General features: G+C 36.5%; 1 protein-coding gene across 1 annotated transcript in view; it reads right to left on the minus strand.

The window, feature by feature from the left end:
* Positions 1-2,716: 2,716 nt before the first annotated feature.
* The window catches only part of SRBD1 (S1 RNA binding domain 1), a 123,345-nt gene continuing 103,282 nt past the window's right edge, over positions 2,717-22,779 (minus strand). The window contains exons 18-22 of the mRNA XM_053974609.1: positions 21,396-21,502; positions 18,695-18,871; positions 16,757-16,909; positions 5,999-6,183; positions 2,717-3,700 (exon numbers count right to left, since the gene is read on the minus strand). Of these exons, the coding sequence (XP_053830584.1) occupies positions 3,411-3,700; positions 5,999-6,183; positions 16,757-16,909; positions 18,695-18,871; positions 21,396-21,502 (912 nt within the window). The 3' untranslated portion in view covers positions 2,717-3,410. The remainder of the gene's footprint in view (positions 3,701-5,998; positions 6,184-16,756; positions 16,910-18,694; positions 18,872-21,395; positions 21,503-22,779) is intronic.

Below are 22,779 nucleotides of genomic sequence, written 5' to 3' on the forward strand. Positions count from 1 at the left end.
AGTTTCTAAGTGTATTTGTTGTTAAATAAATACAGACACCAAGTTCAAGACATAGTACCACAAAGCTGTTAGATTATTTGTTCTCCTGAATTATGCATTACTTTCTGTGGTATGCAGTTTTTCTAACACAAGTACCCCACAAAGCCCAAATTCCAGCATGTCTATATGCCATATGGACCAGCTTCTCCAAACGTCTGCTCCTCATGGAAATTCTATTTGTTTTCCTATTGATTTTATTATGTTTAACAGCATACTAAATCATTCCTGAGGTTGACAAGTTTCTGGAAAATTGATATATGCTGTCTAAAACTGCCTGAGGCAGGAATAAAACCAAAACAAATGGCTTCTTTTAAACTCTTGTTTTGCATTACTACAGCCAGGCATACAAGTGCCATCTTGCTTAGAAGAAGAATTCTTCTCCTTTGTGTAATATCTGAAGCACAGGAAATCTTTAGAAGCTCTTCTTATGTGTCTGCATATCAGGGGAAGGTGATTGCAAAATAGCAGACTATTTGAGTGAGGGTGGGACTAAAAAGGCAGACTGTCATCCAAGATCAATGGGCTGGATTTTCTCTCTGGGGAGAGGTGGAACTACACTACAAGGTGTGTAGATGCCTTGGAATCTACAGCTTAAGGCAAAAGTAGAATTTTTAGTGAGACTTAAAGATTTGTATTTAATTCTTCTGAGAAACTGTACTTTGAAGCAATTAACTAAGATCAGGAGGAAGCGGGGGTTTGTTTGTTTGTTTAAAATTTTGAAGGCATCACCATTAAGCAGTACTGAATTTGTTCCAAAGATTGGACGCCATTTCAAATGGGGAAAAGCATCCATCCACAAAAAAAAAATCATCTCTTGGTTCAGAAACTAAAGGGGGGGGATGAATTACAAAAAACAGTTTTGATGCTTTGATGTCAGAAATCTGAACAGTACAAGAATTCAAGATGAAATCTGAGAATTAAATTAGGCAGAAATAATTTTTGAATCTCCAAAGATCTAACAAAACCTGAGAAGTTCACATTATGCATATTCATCCTTGTTAGACTCTCACTGGGCTGTTTTAACTCCTGTGTTCTGGCAAAGAAAAAAAGAAATTGCAATGGAAAAATATTTTTGTGGGAAGCAGTTAAGGCACTCCACTAGCTGACAAATAATGGGATTACATTTGCAGAGCTGCAGACATTTAAGACATATGATATGAAGTCATATACTCCTCATTTTGGTGTGGTTAAAAAATTTGAAGAGATAGACATGATATTCTCCTACAATCCCTGTGATGACACAGGATAAGCTGCTGAGTTACTCTATGGAGAAAGCAAACTATTTATGAGTATGTACAATGAATTGTGGGTCAGTCTTCTGAGTAGGTAAAATACCTCCTGTGAATTGGGCTGGAAAGAGGACAGTCTCAAGATGTCTTGCATTTGGAGAATTTCATGATAATCCAAGAGACATACACAAAAATGTAAAAGATGCTACAGTCCTCACAATATTACAGATTTAAAAAAAGAATTTCAGTAACAAAAAAATACCACAGAAAGAGAAAATACTCTTTATATTATTCTAAATTGAGCTTCAGGATATCAAGTTTATCTCCTCCTTAGAGAAGGCCAAGCAAATCCAGTTAATTTGCTGAGTGTTTAGATACTGCAGAGATCATATATAAAGTTTAACACAACTTAAATCATTCTACTAATGGACATACTGCTGTAAGCGAATGTATCACCTGCAGGAAAAAAAGTAATTTCAACTTCTTTGCTTTCTATCTGTTTTTCAAGACAGTAACATGGTATTACAGTTTCTAATTTCATAACAACAAAATATACCTTGCAGAAGTATTACAGGAAAACCTAAAAAGGCCTGTGAAATATGATTCCAAGCTGTGCTGACTTTAACATAATAGAAAATGGTTGTCTTTTCTTCAGTGGACAAATGCATTGAAGCTAGTAAGATCTGTCTTCCTTTTCTTCCATCTGCTAAATGATTCTTTAATCTCCAAAATACACTGCCTACAGCTGGCTCATAATTTTGAAAACTAAAGCATAGAGCTGGGAGCTCAAACTGTGCTAACCTTTTCCTAACTCATGCATAGACCCTGTGCCAGCAGCTACTTGGACATTTGTAGTTAGAAACCTTATCATTGAAGGTCTTTGATACTTGCTATAGTGTATTTGGGCTCATCTGTTGCAGACCAGAGCTTCTGCCAACTCACAGGCAAGTTGGATGACTGCAAAGGAATAAATGCCAAACACACCAAAACTCCCTGTAAAGACTACATATATACATACATATATATATATATATATATATATATATATGTATATATACATATATATATATATATGTATATATACATATATATGTATATATACATACATATATATGTGTATATATATATATATACATATATATGTATATATGCATATATATATATATATATATATATATATATAAAAATATATATATATATCTGCTGCTGCTGGAAACTAATCTTCCAGTATACCTGTCCTTTGCAAACTTGGCTCAAGAGGTAAGTCCTTTTAAACACCACCAAAATACCACAAAACCAAGAAGTCTCTAGTTAGAAGAGACAAATCTCTGCGCTAGGCACTCCTAGCATGAAACAGTGAGCACTCAAAGTGTTAGTGATTAAGCATGTGTTGGAATGAACAACAACTAGGACTGTTAAACTACTTGTAGAACCAGTACACTGAGAAGAGATGGACAGAAATGTTTTTATTTTGCAGCAGTATAGAACAACACAAATGTCTTTTGACGCCTTTGAGCAAAGTTCCTTAAACTGCAAGGTACATCCAACTGTGTTAATACATGATAACTGAACAAGCAAACATAATACAAGTAAACAGACGTCAAATAAATTACAGATAACTATTTCTGAACCATCAATAGTTTTAGCAGATGCTTTTTCCTCAGTCTGCTTTTGATGCAACATCATTACCACTTAACTTCAAAAGATCATTTTTTCCTGCCACTAGGAGCCCTACTTTAGACTGTCAACCAGGAAACAGGCAAACTGAATGGCTGTTTTTTTTGGGAGGGGAGCTATAGATGTATCTGCTTGTGCAGTACTAACTGAAGATTAAGATAGCAAATCTTGCAAAGACAACAGATAAAAGATCTGTCTGACAGCCCACTGGAGCTTCATTTGCTCTGCAGACAAAATAACAAGGTTGCTTGGAGGTAATCCAAAAAACTGTTCCAACAATTATTAACAGAAAGGATACAAGAAATGTGGTAAAACTGTTAAACTAAAATTAAAAAAAAAAAAAAAGCAAGGCGCTGAAGGCTTCAAAATGTGTTCATTTTCAACATTCATTAAATGCCTGACCTTCCATAACCTTGCTGACATTACTTATCCTTTAAAGTCAAGGCTCAGTTACTGAAACCTCTCTCATAAAACACGAATAAGATCCAATGTTATCCTCAGTCGAGGAATATCAACATTAAGCACTTTAACTTCCACTCTTTCTCCAGGACCTAGGCCCAGGCTTCTTCTCTTCTTCACTTTAGAGAGTTTTGCTTCTGTTATGTTTCGCACTGGAATCAAACCTGCTTTTCCCACACCAATATCAACAAAAACTCCAAATGGCGTTGCATTTTCAACTTTTCCAGTCAAAACAGCACCAACACTTAAGTCTTCAAAGCAGACTATGCTTCTCTTGAAGTCAGGTTTATCAAAATCTGTTACAGGAAATAAGAAACACAAATAAGACTCCGGAGAAAAAGAGTTTCTAAGAGTTGTTTCCAGATGATTGTTTCTAATTAATAAGTCATCCCAAGGTAGATCTTGTGTCCCTAACTGCTTTCTGTACATTTTTAAATAAAGACCTATCTGTGATATAACTTGTTTCTTATATTTTGTGAATCAATTGAAAAGGCTTAGATTATTAAGTATACTGAATTTTGTGTAATGAAACTAACATAAGGGGATCAGAAGCATGTTGTATAGTAGGCAGTGACTGAAAGATTCTTTTAAACTTTCTCAAATCTATGGAGAAAATATTTGAGTTGACTTGAGCTACATCAATTACACATGAAATTCTCTTCCTGTAGAAATTTCTACACATTCACAGGAAGATGAATACTCAGTTTCGTCACATACTAAATGAAAAGTCAGCAATGCACTATTCTTAGGCTTGCTGTTCATCTGCACCATGACATCACATGAGCTTCATCACAGTGCTGCTTTGCACTGACAACTTGAAAAATCACACAGGCATGATCATAAGCAGGGATTATACTGGGATATTAATGTTCACATTCTGTATTTAAGGGCACAGAGAGATTTTTTTAAACTCTTTTATTTCCCTACCATTTTCTGCTCCTTCAGAAAACCCTTCTGAGTCATCTCAACAACTTCTCTTTCAATCTTTTCCTATCACTGTTTGACCTTTCCAAGATATGATAAGGACTGAGATTTTCCACAAGGAACATCACCAAACCAGAACTGCAATAATTTTTCTCTGCTTGCTTTTGAGAAATAAAATTCAGCCTGAACAAGTTCATAGCTAAAATCCACTGGAATTTAATCAGTCTGTGGATCTGCACTGGCTTTGCATGGCAATATTTTGGTAGGGGTGTATCTGTGGGCTACTGTGAGTGGTGGCTTCTGCAGCTTTGTCTGTGTCCAATAGATCCACTGCTGTCCAAGGCTGAGCCCATTAACAATAGTGCTAAGTGCCTCTGGGATAAAATATTTTAAGAAAAAAAAATTTAAAAAATCCCTGTGCAACAGCAATTGCAGCCCAGGAGGGAGGAGTGAGCATATGTGACAGAAACAGCTCTGCAGACACCGAGGGAAGGAGGAGGAAGAGCTCCAGATGCCAGAGCTGAAATTCCCCTGCAGCTCATGGAGGGCCCTACACCAGAACAGGTGGATGCCTGAAAGAAGGCTGTGACCCTGTGGCAAGCCCACACTAGAGCAGGATTTCTGGCAGGACTTGTGACCTCACTAGGGAACAACGAAAGTCTGTTTCTAAAGGACTTCACTCCATGGAAGGGACCCACGCTGGAGCAGTTCATGAAGAACTGCAAGGGGCCCATGGGAAGAACTCATGATGAACAAATCCATACATTGGAGACAATCCATAAGTCTACTAGGCTGCCTTCTCCAATCACAGTCTGTCTAAAGTAATACTGAATGTCCTAGATCAGCAGAATATGAGTATTTCCACTGAAGATTCTCTCTTTTGCTTTTATGTCTTCCTGTGTTAATAGTCTATCCTACTATAATTTAGATGTGAGATCACCAGAACAAATTGAGACACAGAAAATACATATTTTCAAGATCACAAATAGGGAATATTTAAAAAACAAGCACAGAAACCATTAATGAACTAAAAAAGGGGGACAGAAATGTTGGTTTGGCTGTTTTTTAAGTATAGGTTTATTATTTGTTATTACAAGTCTGCATCTTTGCTGTTTATCTCCTGCTGTTGTAAGAGAATCCAGCTGTAAGTTTCATTACACAACAGCATCCCCAGATGTTTTACTTCACCTTTCTTTACCTCAAAGTGTTCAGTACCACTGCAGGTTTTAACCAGAGTAGCCAACATGCTTCAGTTACACTGGTCTCCCAGAAACCAGGGCAATAAAAGAGCGGAACTACACACTACTGCTCCACAGAACTTTATTGCTACTGTTTCACCTTGGTCTCTGCATTCCCCTCTATGATGGAGAGCCAACACAGATTCAATCAGTAGAGAGTCAACATATTGAAATTGTTTCATTTGTTAACAGCCATACAACTCCCCTTCCTATGGCTGAAAATGCCATGATTTAAGACAGGATTCACACCTACATACAAAACTGAAAAGAAACATCTGACTATGATCTAGCCTTTACTTTGACTGAGAAATGAAATGGAGCTACATGCCCATGAAAACCTACTACTGATTTTCAAAGAAGAAAACGTGTTGTTTTAAAACTAATATGTAGAAGAAACAATCTGAGATTACAACCTTCCAAACTAAGGTTTACCTGTTCGGATGTCATAGCCTTCAGGCTGAGTGAGACCATCAATGATCAGCTGCAGTGTGTGCACAGTGGTATTGAGCCTTTTGGCTGTACCTTCCAGTCCTTCCTTTTCAATTACCACATTTACTTTTTGCTGCATATCTGATTTTCCTATGTCATTTGCATTTCCTCCAATGAGAGCTAAAAACCTAGGAAGTTCAAACAAAGAAAGATTTGTAACATCCTTTAGTGGGAACTGAACCTTTGCTCTATTATTTTTTCATTGATGCATGAACAAAACTTCTGATCAAATATATGAACAGTTTCTCAAGTGCATGTCCTCTCAACTCATCACTAATCTGACACATAAACGGAAACTTAGAGTCTATCTGTACATGTGTATCTTCTGGAACATATTGCAAAATTAGAAGGAAAATAATAAAATGCAATTAAAATTTCTTCTCAGACCAATTATTTAATCTCACAATAAAACTGAATTTCCTTATTACTGAAAGATGTCTTTTGCCATCAAAGTTCCCTAGAAATCAGTGAGAGTTATATAACAATGTTATTGTAATTGTCACTCTCATTCAAATTAGAATGAATGGCAATTTAGTAAAGCAACAATGAATACTCAAAATATTAAATTAAGAATCTTTAACCCAACTGAAGAAAAGCTTTGCATGAAATATTTCTCCTGTCTGTGAACTTCATGATTAAGAACAATTAACTTTTCAGACACTAGGTAATCATTAAGTCAAAGTAGTCACATGATACAAAGTCAAACATCCTTATCTTTCCTTATTGTCACATACATACAAACATTGCAGAGAGAGAAATTTGGACTGGTATCCAAAAAGCTGAAAAGAAATAAAAATAAATACTTCTAAATAATTATGTCCTGACATGTGATCTCCGCCATGACCTGTATCTCACCATGAATAAGCCTCATCTACCCTGCTTTGTCATGCCCCTTATTGTTGACAGGAAGCACAATTTTTTTTGCACGTTCTCCACCACAGCAGGCAGGTTAAATTATTGTTCCTGTCCTCCAGAGTCTGATTAAACATTCCTTCCAAATTCCTAAAAAAGATTCATTTTTCCTTTCCTTATCCTTCTTCACAACAAGTGTAAACTACAAGTCTCAAAAGAAGAGCTGACCAGCAGGTTCATGCCCTGAACTTGTTGGGAGACATTCCAGCTCTATAAGAAAGCAAAAGCCCCTAGTAGTCAACCTTCCTTCCCCTGCCAAAATACATGCAGGGATGCATTTTTATCAAAAACCTGAGGCTAGTATTTCTTTTGTCAGGAGACCCAGCGTATTTTTTGTTTTGTTGTTTCCTCTTTTTAACCCAAGGAACCAACTGATATTATTTCAGGTGGTGAGCAATAGGAAGTTATATGGATTGAAACACAAAACTAAATTTATTTTTGACAAAATATAAATTGAAGAGACATAATTAAAGCAATATCTCACTTTCAGTAAATCGCAAAATTCATCTTTGAGCATAAGGGCAAAGCTTCACTTAAAAATGCCCATTAATTTTGCTGAAGGAGGACATCTGTTACAATTGGCTGTCACAAGTTCCACTTTACTGAATTCAAGTACAAGCATAGTGACTTAAGTATACTGGTAGCTCAAACACAGAGATTTGGACTTGGTAGTGATAAATATAATTTTTTAGTGCACACACATCTTTCATGCGGCAGTGTATGATGAAAATTAATAAGGACACTGTGGATGGTGCTGTTCTCCATATTTACTGAATTTTGCTTTGACTGCATATCAACTTTTGACATCACTTTTTAAAGTAGTTTAAGGTGGTTTGGAAGCAAAGCATACAACAAAACAGATGCAAAACATTTTATAGTATCAAGTGCAATTTTTTTTTTCTGTAAACTAACAAACTACACCACTACTATTCGAATATTTTGTCTAATAACAGATACAAAAAAATATGAGATGTTCTGTGAAACGAAACCACCTTCTTTTGCAAAGGAGCCCCAGAAGTGGTTGTAATGACAATGCTGAAAATGAGCCCAGGCCCAGGTGAAGTGTTTCTCCCCAGACTGCTGGGGGCTGCTGGATGCTGACACAGGACAATGCCCCACCAGAGTACTAATGACAGGCGGCAGCTGTCCCAGCTTTGACTGACGTGCCAGATGTAACATGACAAACCCGACCAGCCTCATGACTCAACCTTCTAAATAATGTATGCTTTACCACCCACCCCTATAAACAAGTTTGCTGACATTCACGTACTTGGCTTTATTTCACTTCAAATGGAAACTCAGCTTGAGTATGTCCAAGTAACATTTTCTCACCATAAGGATTTCGCAGAAGCGCATTGACTTCGTAAATTGATCACAGGGTGGGTTTCACCACTAAGAACTGCAACCACACAAAACAGCCACCAGCGTGTATTAAAAAAGCCCTGTTACATACAAAGATGCTGGATGTGTGGATAATGCAATCAGAATGAATGGTGTTACGTGCACATGGCTGGAAAGAAAACCAAACAGGACATAATCCAAGTGCCTGAGCTTTAAGCACAATTCATGAAAGGGGTTTTGCCCCTGCTCCTTCCTTGCCTCCCTCTGGACATTCCAAAGCATTTATTTGAAATTAAGAGTGATTCCTCATCTAGGCAAGGGTGGTAGGTTTGGGTCCTATGTTATCAATTACAATTGTGTAAATAACTTATTAATGTGATTACTGCTCACAGGAAAATTTTGGCTCCATCTGAAGATGTTGCTTAAACATGTGCCCATGTCCAAGAACATGAGAAGTCCCACCAACTTCTACAGAATTTTAATGTTCTAAAAATCAGGCATTTTGTTAAGAATATTTCATAATTATGAGTTATATATCACAGGCAAAACAGAGCACTGTAACAAAGCCCAGCATGCACATATGCAGAGAAGAAATACTCTTTATAAGAAACAGTATCATTTGTATTTTGGAAGTTCCATTTTAGGACAGGTTTTGGTAAAACCCATGTATTAAAGTATTTCCAAATTAAAGTAACTTCTTAGTGACCGCAGATGCAGTTAGTTTTAGAAATACTGTTGAATCTAATTACATATTTAATGTATCATTTTTACTCAAATGAACATAGCCTGAGGGCACTTGGACTAAAAAAAAAAAAAAATCAGTATAAAGCACAACTCTCTGACTGAACAGTGGTGCATTATATTGATAATTTCTATTTTAAAATGTCACTTCCAAGAAAAAGTTAGTTTTCTCCTTATTAAAAAAACAACCCATCAACCTCCTCCAAGAGTTATTTCAAAGTCAGAAAAAAAGCGACAGACATAGTTGGTACTAATACTCAGATATGGCTATGGGGGAAAAAAGAGGTTTCCCTTAATTAAAATATTTTGATCTTAATGTTAAACTATCTCACTACAATCCTTGAAATATCTCACACAATTTCTAAACAGCTCCAGCTGCACAACATAAGAACATGAATTATCTGTGCAAAAATGAAAGTCCTTAAAGCATTTTCCTGGTTACATACGTGAAATAAATAATACACTGCAGTAGCTCAAGTGCTATGTTTATCTATCAGAAAGACAAAACCTAAAGAAAGTTAACTGAAATGGGGAAGATGAGACTTTTTTTTTTTTTTTTTAATGAGGTCATTCTTATAAGATACATAATCCTTGCTTCTTCAAATGCTGAGTATGTGAATGAATGGTGAACTTTCTGGTCAAGGTACATCAACTCAGATAAAAGCTGCCAGAGTCTTAGGAAGAACAGGGTGAAATTTAAACAGTTTAGAACTTTGAGTTTTATGGCTTTGAGATACAGAGAATATTCAGAAACCGTTGCAATAACCTTCATTTTAAAAGCAATCTTTGCAGTCTTACAGGACCTGCAGAGAATGGTCATGGGTAAATGGCTGATGTTTTTATTTAATACATAATTTCATCCATCTTATCCAGATAAAGAAAGAAAGAAAAGTAGCATAAATGTAACAAATAAGCACATCATGTTCACTTAACATACACATCTGCACAAAATTATAGCACAACCTTTCCAATGCTTAAAAGATAACGCAAGTTTCACTGGAATGCAAAAAATAGTCAGAAAAGAGTAAAAATTTTACCAAGGAAAGCCTATAGTAAATTTTTAAGAAGTTACTCTAACCTCCCCTCAAAAAGCTTCTAATGTGCAGGAGTTCTAAAGCTTTGCAAGGGCTTTAGTCACAGTCATTTCTGTTTTATGTAATCATTTCCAGCAACATGACTTAAGAACTGGGAGTACTGGATTCATTACATTACAGCAACATGATACACCATTACATCTTGTCACAGTACACACATGAATTAATGGTAAAGCAGCATAATCACTCTGAAAACAAAACAACTCTGCATTAGCATGCATTTTGTTAGGTAAAACGTATGTTTATGACAGTAACAAACTTAAATTATGCAGACATTTATGTTTTAGTAATGTTTTGAAGTGCAAAACCAGTATTTGTATAACGCAGATGTTGACTGTACCACCAGTGATACGGATGCTCAATTTTTGATTACCAATGCAGACTATGTATCAAACAGTATTTGTCCATTGTGTTCTGTAATTCATTGCTGGACACAGAGAGCTAAAGCCTCAAATATATCTAAAACTACTTATGTGGTTCAGCCAGACAAAGCTGTCTAACCAGTATGTTTTCAAAAGCATAAATTATGAATTATGTAGATTATTTGACTGCATGCAGAAAGCACTCAGTCTATGACATTTTGAGCTTAGAAATTTTAAGAAACAATGAGTTTCTAAATGAGAAAAGAAATTCAGACACAGTTCCACTGCAGCATAGCCACTTTGCTCCCATACCGTTAGTCACGCTGCTGTTGGCTGTTCTCATGACTACTGATATATCACATAACTGGAGTGCAACTCGAGATACAAAATAGTGAAACATGATTAGTTATCCACAAAGAACTAGTATGCTACACTTAAAGGAGAAAATTCCATTAAAAAGGTCTTGTGAGGGTTTTGCCCAATAATTTTTTTCTAAATGCAACTAGTGAGAACTTATGTTAGTCCCAAAATTTTCAACAAATTAAAAATACCATTTGATTTATGGGTCTAGTATTTATGGCGTAAATGGAGCATATTTCTCCATTATTTCCAAGTTCTTCTAATCATTCTTGTTAAGTGTATTTTACAACACATTAAAGTTTTAAAATGTCTTTATTGGACGGCAATTGGCAGTGAAAGTTTTTTCTAGTCTTCTGTTTACTGACAAGATAACTTTCAAAAATATGGCCTCTAAAAATCCAGCTAAGTTAGCAGTAAAACCTGTGAATAAATTGGCCTTTTAAAGTGATTAATATGAACAGTTATTTATAATACTTAATGGCCACAATTCTGCAAGTGTTCTCTGTAATTAGGGCTGTACACTGGCTATTGGAAATAGTCATAAAGTTTTATTAATTGACTGAGTTTAACTCTTTAAAGTTTCTTTTAAAAAGCTCCCAAAGGTAAGACTTTTTAAAGTATTAGTCTGCACATTAAATAACTTGAATACCCACACGTGTGTGTGCTTACATGCAAGTACAGTCTCATTCAAGTGGACAAAAGTCATTTCTGATGTTTTTGTAAGGAAAGATGTAATGTCTTTGTACTCCTACCACAGTAACAACTCTTATCCTCTGTAAAAATATTCACATGCAGACTGCATTATTAAATAGAACACAACAACTAGTTTTCATTGCTCAAATACCATACTAAGTAATAACTCCCTCCCTGATTTCTACTCCCCTTAAGCATTGCCTTAATTGTTCAGTGACAACTAGGGGACCTGGACAGAAGCAAGCCAGCCTGCCAGCAAGCTGGCAATGCTATCATAGGACAAGCTTCTAGTTGCATAAAGGGCAGGAGAGGAAAATCTCTTTATTTTGGTAGCCTCATCAACAGTTTTTCTTCTGCATTTTCCTATGTGCCAGTACTTGCCTTCAAAGCCAGCAAATGCAGCTTATCAGCACAGCAAACGAGACACTATGGATCAGCTGTTACATCTACCCATGCAGAGTACAAGAAACACCAGGGATATTTGAAATATGACTGATTAGCCTATAATGGAATATAAACTGTTATCAACACAAACACCTTGCTGAAATGAGCGCCAAATCGAAGTGTTCTGTTTCAGTGAAGAAAAAGCCCATGAACGAGTGCATGCTGAATTCCCTTGGGACTTTGAATTCCTGCTGAAGATATCAAGCAGCATTATCAATACACAGAGAATGACAAGACATGAATCTTCACTGCAGTGGCTCTGCCCAGTCTGTCAAAAACTTCTCTTAAGGCACAACCAACCACAGTGAGCAGGAGTGGCCTCTACCAGGCAAGGTCCTAAACCTCGGTAATTAGCCAAGGCAGATCCTCACCTCTGTTATTCTAAGTCACAGCTTTACATCTTTTACATTGGCAAAAATTTGTATTTCTAGGTCAGGCTAAAATACAACCTGTCTGCCAGATGCTGCAATCTGTGAGCAGCAAATACACATTCTGAGTGCCAACCTTTTGCAAAAAGCATTTTAATGAGATTTAAATAAAAAAGTCAGCAAATGTTAAAATTCAGTCACATGAAACCAACTGTACCCAGCAGACTGATAGAACAAAGAAAAAACACAGCATTTTCTTTCCAACATTTTGGTTTATAAGCATAACCTGGTTGTAACTTCTGGGGACTTCCTAAATGTTTCCTTGGTTTTCCTACAATTCTTTAACAGTACACACCAAGAAACTGGATATGTTCTACATATTGTATTAATTGTATGTAGAAGATTCTGCCACTATAAACTGGTTTTCACATATATACTTTTCAAAAACTTAAAACATGCTTTTGCTTTGCAGAAAATAGGCTGTCTATAAAGTTTTGAGGCTTTTATTTAGCTTTTTGGAAATTCCAATTCATACTATTTAAAGGTGTTTGTAAGCTTGATCACTGCACATGACAAAGCCATGCTTTGACAGTGTGGAAACCATGAACAAAAATGCTTTGGTCTTCTGCAGAGCATGTTAAATCACCAGTAGGATATTTTCCAATTATTTTACAGAAATTGTACAGATTTTAAGTTAAGATGCTTAAATGTCATAAATCAATCATACCAGCACCATTTGTGCCACTGTAGTAAAGATTACATCAGCGTTTCCATTATAAAAACCCTATTTTTCTAAATCAGCCCTAAAAATTGGCTCCAGCCTGAAGTTTGGCAACCAAAGTCACCACTTGGGAGTAATTCTTTTAACCATATTTTTTTTTTAATGGATTGGCTTTTCAAGCTACAAAATAGTCCTGAAAAAGAAAATTAGTGGTTTCAAATTTGGGAAATTTCTATCCCTCAAAAACATTGTTTTAAAACCTGATAATTTTGCATGCCATAAATCTGCAATGTAGACTGCTGCCTTCGGGTAATTTGGCTATAAGCAGTGGCTAGAAATCACCATCCTATTTCATTTAAAAATAAATGCAATTTTCCATAAAAACTTTTAATCCAATAAAACTTTCAGAAACTACTTTCTCATAGCAAAATGCGGTAGGCATTGCATGAGGAAGCCTCTATGATTCACTTATGTAGCAGCTATTCCATACATTTTAATTTTGTGGTAAGAGGTACGTAATACTGGATTTTTGATCAAATATGATCATATTCAAGACAATTCTGCCCTTTGGCAGCACAGATCCACCTGTGAACTTGACACACTCCCTGACAGTTCAGTGTAAACACAGAAAAAGAAGAAATACTCTGATAGCACTAGAGCCACAGAACTCATTAAGATGTATTATTTAAAAAACTTTATTATTAAATACAGATTCTAACCTACATCTAACAGTTTCAATTTTTCTCATGCATTTTATTTTAAGTTATAAGAATCATCAATTAGGTTTTAAACTAGTTTAATTCTAGTATTCTAGAAGGACTTTCAGATATCGGCCAATTTCCATAAGACACCTCCAACCAACACCATGAACACGATTTGATCTTCGGGCTCTCAAAAGCTTTCTCACGAATGTAGGCTCAGCAAAAGGGAATTACAAGCCCAGTCCCATCCACTGCCTGTCAGTAAAACTCACCAACAGCCCTGATAAGCTTTGGACTGAATCCTCCATGCAGTCAGAATTCCTAGTAAATTTTTTTCCTAATTCATACTCTGGGAGGAAAAAAGGTTTGGAAAGCTGTTTTCATAAGTTCTAAGAAACTTAGTAGCTCATATGCTTTTTTTGAAAAGTCATTTTAAATATATAATCATTGCTAAATTATAGCATTAGTTGCTTGAGGGGAGGATGTCTGGTTTATATTTAGCCCTTATGTCACCAGCATCAATTTTTATTATTACATATCTTGGCTTTTGTCAGTTTGCTGCAGAGATGCATTTTCTTTTCTCAAAAGAGCTATTTGCCATGAAAAAACATTAAAGATATTTGCCCCCTTCCCCACACCATTTTGTGATATCAAGTTGCTGCACAGTCATACAATCTACACCATGAAAGTTATCACCTTCATATTTAACACGCTTTCAAGGAAACAAAAGAAAAATACAAATACTCTTGTCCATAAAATACATTCACAGAAAGCACTTGGAGACTTTTTTACCCCCTATCATACTATGTGTTGAGGTATAATAAATGTAAAAAGTAATACAACACAGAAAGCCAAAAGGATGAAGAAAAGACTGATACAATTGGTTACAGAGAAACATGCTACACTTGGTGTTGTTTTGGTGTTTCATTAGCAGATATTATAATTGTTTTATATTTGCTTTGTAATCAACTTATATTCTTTTGCATTAAAAAAACAAAACAAAACAAAAGCCCACAGCAAAATCCTGTATGGTACAATATCTATGACATGCATTTGGACCTAAATACTTCCTGCCAAAATTCTGTTCAGGATGGCAAAGTGTTTGGTGAGAAACAGATGGCACTGCTGGAAATCTGCTGTAAAATACCTGAATTATCCAAAGAGAGATGATGAGATAAGAGTAACACTGGTCTTCACCCATGTGACACTTCTGCACTGGCTTAGAAGCCATCAAAATCCGAGTCTGAAGCTGCACATGTTTTAAGACTCAGCAAGGCACCTTCTAAGCAGTGTTGGCTGTGCAACGGGTGCCGGTCCCCTTGCTGAAACATGCACAAGCCTAGGACTCACACCACTGTCTTGGCTGAGATGTAAAAATCATGCTCATTAATTTTTTTTATTCTGTTTTTTGTTAAATAGTGCAAGCGATGGGATCCCAGTCAAATTTCAAGTCACAATTATATGATCTGTGATACCTACTAAAATTAGACAATTTCAGCTGTATGTAAATATCTGTTCTACTCCATGCAGTAATAATCCCACTCACCACTTCAGATATAAAAGTCACCTGTGCTGCTTTGGAAACAAAGCCACAATTCTTTATTTTCTGACCAACCCTCGTGAAAATATTATATGTAGGGAAATGACTGTAGTATTCCACCACTAGCTGCATATATTTCTATGCTCTCTAAAGCAACCTGTCCACATCAGGCTTTAAGGAAGGTTGGTAGATAACATTGTGACCTTTTTACACTTTATTAGTGTACCAGTGCTGGAAAGCTAAAAACTAAAATCTGAGTACTTGAAATTTAAATTGAATGAAATTCAATACTGAAAATCAAAATGATTTTTAAATAACCAATTAATTTTTCACATTGACTCCCTTACATTGACTAATCTCCAGTTAGGGTGACCAAGCTGCACACCCTATAAACCACCTACCAAACATAAGATCATTAAGATCAGGACCTTGACTGATGCTTTTGCCCAAAGCTACACAGGGCAGAGACTTTGTAACAAATGTTGATGTGTAAAGGGAAGTAAAGGGAAATGGTAATGGAAAAGGAGAAACCAAAGTAATCTACACACTGCACAACTACAATAGACTCTACCAGGAAATTGAACAGTGGGTCCTAGAATCAGGCACAAAGAAGAATCAACTGTGGCAGGGAGAGGGTGGAAACAGAAGTTCACTGCATGCCTAGCAGAAGGAAAACATGGAGACCTATGGATAGAAAGAGAGAACAGGGTACACACTGAAGGGAAGGTGTCCTAAAAATGCAATGTTCTGTACGACTTTTTTAGGTAAGAAAGTCAAGCTTTGTGAAGTCAGAAATTCTGCATCTCTTTTTGAGGTTTAAAGATGGTTTTGTTTATAAAACAGGAAGCACAAGTTTATTTGTCCAGGCATATGATCTCAACAGAGATCATAGGAATCTTAAAGCAACTGGCTACTGGTGAAATTAGCTTCAGTACTTTTTAAGAACCTGTTCAGTAAAGTTCAGTTGAAAAATAAATATGTGCCCATATATGGTAGGAGATAATGTTTTCTGAAAAGCAGAGTCCAATTTCAACCAGGGCTGCTGATAGAAAAGATCACAGCTTATAGCAGTATTTCAGAGGCACACATGGATTCCTAATTACTTTTTTCTGCCATACATAAAAACCATTCTCTTCTTTTAGCCACTTAGTAAAACAATTATACTATTTGTGTATTTGGAAACTTGTATATACATCTTAATTAGACCTTGTAATATCAACATTTAATTTTAAAAGCCCATACTAATGACACAAGCTCACATATATCCAAAGCATACCTTCTTCTTGAAGAAGGGGGTGAAAGCTTCAAAGCAATATCAATATTCCTGTTTTAAATGACTGAGCAGGCTGTTGTCAGAAAAAAATCAGTATTTTCATCTTAAATATTGATGGTGTCAATGGTTCAAAAGCTTTCCCATCACTTACCTCATTGCAATGTTGTAAGACTCTGGATGAATGCAAGTTTGGTCCAAAGGATTGGGCTGTTGTGAGGCACATGATGTTAGTTTACTCTTCTTTTTACTCAGTGCACCTGCTTTAGTCAAAAGTGCACGATTTCCAAGCTCATTTTTCTTATTACTGCCAGAAATCAAAAATGGACATGTCATTTTCAATGAAGATGATCTTGGCCCAGTATTCACACACAAAACCAATACATTTTTTCCCCTGAAGTCCTCAAAGAAAACAATTTATCAGGACACATTAAAGGCATCAAAATGACTCCTACTGCAAATGCTCCTTTCATGCCTCTGTTTTTTTTTCCTAAATCACAAGTGGTTCCTGCTTTTGGAGTACAAAAGAGAATGCATTGAAGGACCTGAAACTAGCTCTGGCATTTTGGGCTCTACTCATCAACTGCTGGCAGACATGAAAACATATTTTCTTCTTTCCATATCAATTTTTAAAATAATCACTATTTGTTGAATTTCATGAAAAAAGCACAAAAATTATTTCATACAGCAATCTAAAGCCATCAAAGTGATTAGAAAGGATAAAAATAAAACTTCAAAGTTAATTTCAAAAGCCTCTGGTTATGTCACCTGGACCCACAAGAAGTGGTGTGGAGGCAGTGGTGTTAGAGCTTTACTTTGGCCTTAAAACCCATTTCTCAGGTTATACAGTGTTCCCAAATTTTACAGAATCTGACTAACATAAGAATTGTGTTCCAGGAAGGGTAAAAAACCCCAAAACAATGTCCACATTTCACCAGTGAACATTTTTGAGGGGGAAAAGCCATCAACCTTTTTTTCATTGGTTGTATTGCAGGATAAACTAGAGAAACTAGAACAGACTTGTACAAGGTAAGACCTATCAATCATAGAGAGCTTTGGAAGCAATTTCTTTGGTCTTCTGGTGCTTACAGCAAGCACCACTTGGCCTGCAGCCTATGCCTCTCTGCCAGATGGGCAACCAATCTGTACACCTTCCACCTGGGCAGCAAGCCAGTCCCTATGTGCCCATGTCCTGCCTGGAAATTACGCGTGTGCTGCTCGGCCAGCAGCATTGGGAACACAGCATTGCTTCTGAGCACTGAGTTGGCTAAAACACAGGGTGTGCTTCCCAGGAAAATATTTTTTTGAGAAGAGCCAATGGCAAAAGTGTAATGATGGAGCTCCTGCCATGCCCTTTCTTAGTTCTTTATTTTGGAAAGAGAAATGAGAAAAGACAGGAGAAGAGATATTGTGCTAGAAAGGGCATTTTCAATTGTAGAAAGGTCAAGAGGAACATTATGAATGTCTGAAAGAGTAGAAGACTTGGTACGGAATCAGGGAAGGAGATGACAGAGAAGAGGATGACACACTGTTGACAAACTGGACTTGTGAAAAGGCATATTTCAGACAGAAGACAGTCACATCACACTTGCTAGGCACAGGAGTGTAGCATAGACACAGTTTAATCTAGGCAGCTACTCAACATCCTCTTTCCAGGTAATGAAATGGAAACTCCAAAAATCTGCACTAGTTTACTACCATTAAGTTCTGCAGAATAATCTTTGCCATATTAAATTAGTTAATTTACAGATCTCTATATTATGCCTGAAAAACAAGAAAACAAGACTAAAGTTTTAATATCTCAGATCACAACACTGCTGCATGACAATTTTTTTTTTACCAATTCAGTGGCAAAACTTTTAATTAAACTTACATATTTATCAAAACCCTGACTTAGAGGACTAGTCTGACAAGCCATGACTATTCAGGGGAAGATCTTCAACCATGGACTTTAACAAGGTAATTTGTTGTCTTTCAGAGCACAGTGGTATAGGATTCCTTGAGTCTCATGCAAGAATACAAAGCAGAAAAAGGGGAAGTCTTCTCATTCTATTTTAGATAATTTATTCAGAACAATTAAAATCTCTATTACCTGCAAAAAGTCTTTATATATTCTTGATTGAATCTGATAAAGCCAGCACATTGTTGGAAGGTTTTGGGTCCCAAACCTTTAACTTCTTTGAGCTGTTCTCGGTTTATAAATGGTCCGTTCTTCTCTCGCCATTCAATTATATTTTTAGCCCTGTTAGTATTCAGTCCTGCAATGTGTCTAAGAGAAAATGTACAAAATAATTTTATTACCATTGAACAGTCATTATTGCAAGTGCTACCCATTACAAGGATACACATTCATATAGACATCTAGTTCACAAAACTTAAAAACTGCTAAGAAATTAGCAAATAGACTCCCAGACCAAAGGCATTGTCTGAAAAGGGACCCCTTCTCTTAGTTCTGTGGAAGGAATCCACTCAAGCCAAGAAAACTTAGTACAGCAATCCAGTTCTGTACATACCTAACTAGTAAGCCAGGGACGTGTAATTTATGATCTGTTGGCTCTTTCTGTAATGCCACTTCAATTTGTCATGTGTTATGGCCTGCCCCCAGCTGCCCTCTTCAGGAAACAGCATGGGAGGAGGGCTCAGAACAGATAAATTGTTCCTGTAAGAACAGCTCCCTCTCCGCCCTTCCAATGGTACTGAAACACCTTGCCTTGCACATGCAGGGCTCATGTCTGCTACCCAGAAGGAGAGTGGCTGGGAGCAGCTTGCCTTCCTCAAACGATTGAGCTGATCCACAAAGCTTGTTTTTTTTCTCTGAGCTCTTCTTGAAATAAAAAACAGCTGGGAACAGGCCGGGAACATGACTTGTTCTTGACCTGGCCAAGAACTTACCTGTGAAGTGCAACAGCAGTTAGCCAGGCTCCTTCAGGAAGCTATGGGTTTGCAGCACATTTTCTGTATGTTCATGTGAGCAAAACTTTCTCTGTGTGGAGTATGTTAATCATGAAAAAAGAGAAAAGAGCTCTTGTGGGGAGTAACACATGGCACTAGTGAAGGAAATATCATCCACTAGGCTCTATCTATCTATCTGATGCCATTGCTTTAAGCCAGCAGCAGCAGTGACCTGTTTGTGGAATGGCATGAACTGATTCTAGAAAAACACCAGTAAACCCAGCAAGAGTCATAAAATCTCAGGGGGAAAAAAGAAAAAATCTTTCCATTATTTTCATGCTTAAGCAAAAAAAATAGTCCAAAGTTGATGAAAGCTCAGAATTAAATTAGAGGGACACAGCTTTAACCATAGACAGAATATTAACCATAGGAATGGAATTTTCTTCAAAAATTTCTTAGAAACATTGAGAAATCCAGCTTATTTACACTGATGCAGGAACATTACACAGTTGACAGAATTTTCCACTGATGACCTCAAGTCTTTCGAGCACAATACTCAGCAGATTGATGCAAATACTGTAGCAGTGTCATCCCTTCCCTGTGTACTATGTGTCAAGAAGTGTATTTGATGCATCAGAAACCACAAACAGAAAGCTCTGCTCAGGCTGCAATCTAGTTAGGGTGACAATCTTGTAAACTGGATGTCTGAAGGAAACTTAAGACTGCATCTACACAGAACAGCAGACTAGAACAATTGTAAGCCAGGTTAATTAGACCACACAACAATACTTACACAATGTGGTTACCACCTGTAGCCCTGTCTGGACAGGGTTACCCCACATTCAGTTTTGTGGAGGCACAGTAGCATCTCAGGCTGATGCTTCCTGCTGAAGTGGACAATATAGCTGTTCCTTCTGACTCAGCTTATTCAATTATTCTATTCTGTTGATTCTATGAATGAAAGCTTCATTTGTCATTTAGGTACCTTGCTTTCCACTTACTTTCTTCCTAAAAGCTGATCTAAATCCAAAAGCACGTAAGACAGAAGAAATCAGGCACCGGGCAGGGGCTGGAGACGCAGAGAAAGAATATGGAAGTGGAAAACCAAAAAGCATAGAAAGAGAGCCTCTTCCAAAATATGGAAAGATGTTTTTAAGAAAGATTCTAAGGGGCTAAAAAATTAAAATATAGAGCTAGCAAAACCTCATTTTTCCTACCTTTCATACCTAATATAATTTTCATTACTGATTATGGACAGAAGATTATGGACATTCTTTTCCTTCCCCTCCTACTATGGACGATGACAGCAGCACTTTTGCTCTTCTGAGAGTTTGTCACCTAAACAATACTGAATTCTACACACTCAGGAGAGAATGAGCTTTTAGTTTCTAACCCTGAAAAATAAAGTCCAGAACATTCTTCAAGTAAACATGGCATAACTACTTAAGAAAAAACAAACAGTAAAAAGGGATAAATTTTTCAAGTTTCCCCTTAAATCTTTCATCTTCTCCTTTCCTCACCCAAGTTTTACAACTTGTTCCACTTAAAAGTACCTATAAAAATACCTTCTGAGAGACAAAGTACATTTGAAAATACCTTTCTCCGTGTAAAAATACATATTACTTATATCACATTTTTCTAAAATTGCAGTGTTGGCTCAAAATTTTTAAAGATCTGTTTTTCTCTGAGGCATAGTTTTACCCTGGAGAATCACACATATCCTTAAAACCTGACTCTTAATGATTCAGTGAAGTACTGTCTTACTGCATCACTTTTATGTAATTGGAAGTTTAACACAAGAGCCATTTGCTCCAGCTGAGCTTGAGTCAGATGGCAGACTAAACAGAGACGCTGTGATCCAGAGCCATGTAATTACTGGAATAGGAAAATGTTTCACTCACCTTAATAGTATTTCTGAGCAGATGTTAATATCAACTCCTACAAAGCTGACACACTCTTCAACCACACTATCCAGAGTTGCTTTGAGCAAAGTCTGCGATACATCATGCTGAGAAACAAAAATGGAGATATCTGGTTACTAAACTATCGAAGTGTACATAAACAGGAACTGCATATAGCACTAACATCAATAAAATAGCTGTTGGAACTTAACAATATCTTTTGTGAGGGTAAAAATTTAAAAATTACCGTTAAAAATATGAATTGTAGAATATATTTTTAAAATGTCCCCAGTATCTCTTTGAAACCATCTTTGTCATGATACAAATCTCTAGAATAAAGACACACTTCATGTCCCAGTATTGTTCTTCAATAACTATTTCCCTGCATCTTGTAAAAACAAAACTTTATTAAAAACATGATTACCCAAAAAGAGTAATGCTTCTGGTCATCCACCATGTCTTGTCTTTAATCTGACATTTATTTACCCATAAAATCAGTTTATTAAAAATAAAGTAGAGAAGAGATCACAAATGCTGTACTTTTGCACCAGTACGAACAGATATTTGCAAAATAATCCCATTTATGAGCATCAAACTACAGTACAGTTATTATTTACTACAAGAAAAAGCCACACACTGTAGGAAGGTGGGTAATACATAAGGTACTTATCAACCCCGTGGCAACAAAATGTTTCAAAGTTTGAACAGGTATTTCTGGGAAGATTGGCAGGTCCTTGACCAAAGCACCACTAATGGAAATGTTCACAGTGTTTCCCCCTTTTCCCCCTAAAACAAAAATCAGTCACACTTGTCAAAGTTAAAAGTTCTCAGGCTCTAAGATTTCTTTTCCTCCCAAATGTAGGCATACTTCAGTCTGCAACTGTGAATTCCCCATGCAAGCCCATCAGTGCTTAGAAGTCTGACCTGGAGGGAGAAGCCTCTCTAAATGCAGAAGCTAATTCAATCACTATGTTGGCTTAGCTTCAGGGCTCTTCTGCATCACTCATGTAAATCTGGGTTGATCTGTTGTGGTTTCACGATGCATTCATTTAGGACATCAAGCTGGATCCAAGCCAAAGCACCAAACACTTCATCCATTACTTTGTTTTATGTTCTAAGCCATTCAGATATTTTAAAGATTTCACGGTTAAATATAACATGCCAATAGCATCAATCCCAATCTACTAAAACTGGTAGTTCATTAAGCAGTGGTTAATAACTGAGGCAGTTGTAAAACTTCAGGCAATGCATTTCATAGCTCCCTATTTCAGGTGACGGTAATGGGATGCATTTTCATGATGTGATATATAATAAAGTTACTTACAAACACAAAGCTCATATTTTGCCAATATTACTCTTCCTATATTAATTTTGTATGCAAAAC

Source organism: Vidua macroura, chromosome 3, assembly GCF_024509145.1.
Source record: "Vidua macroura isolate BioBank_ID:100142 chromosome 3, ASM2450914v1, whole genome shotgun sequence".
Classification (NCBI taxonomy): domain Eukaryota; kingdom Metazoa; phylum Chordata; class Aves; order Passeriformes; family Viduidae; genus Vidua; species Vidua macroura.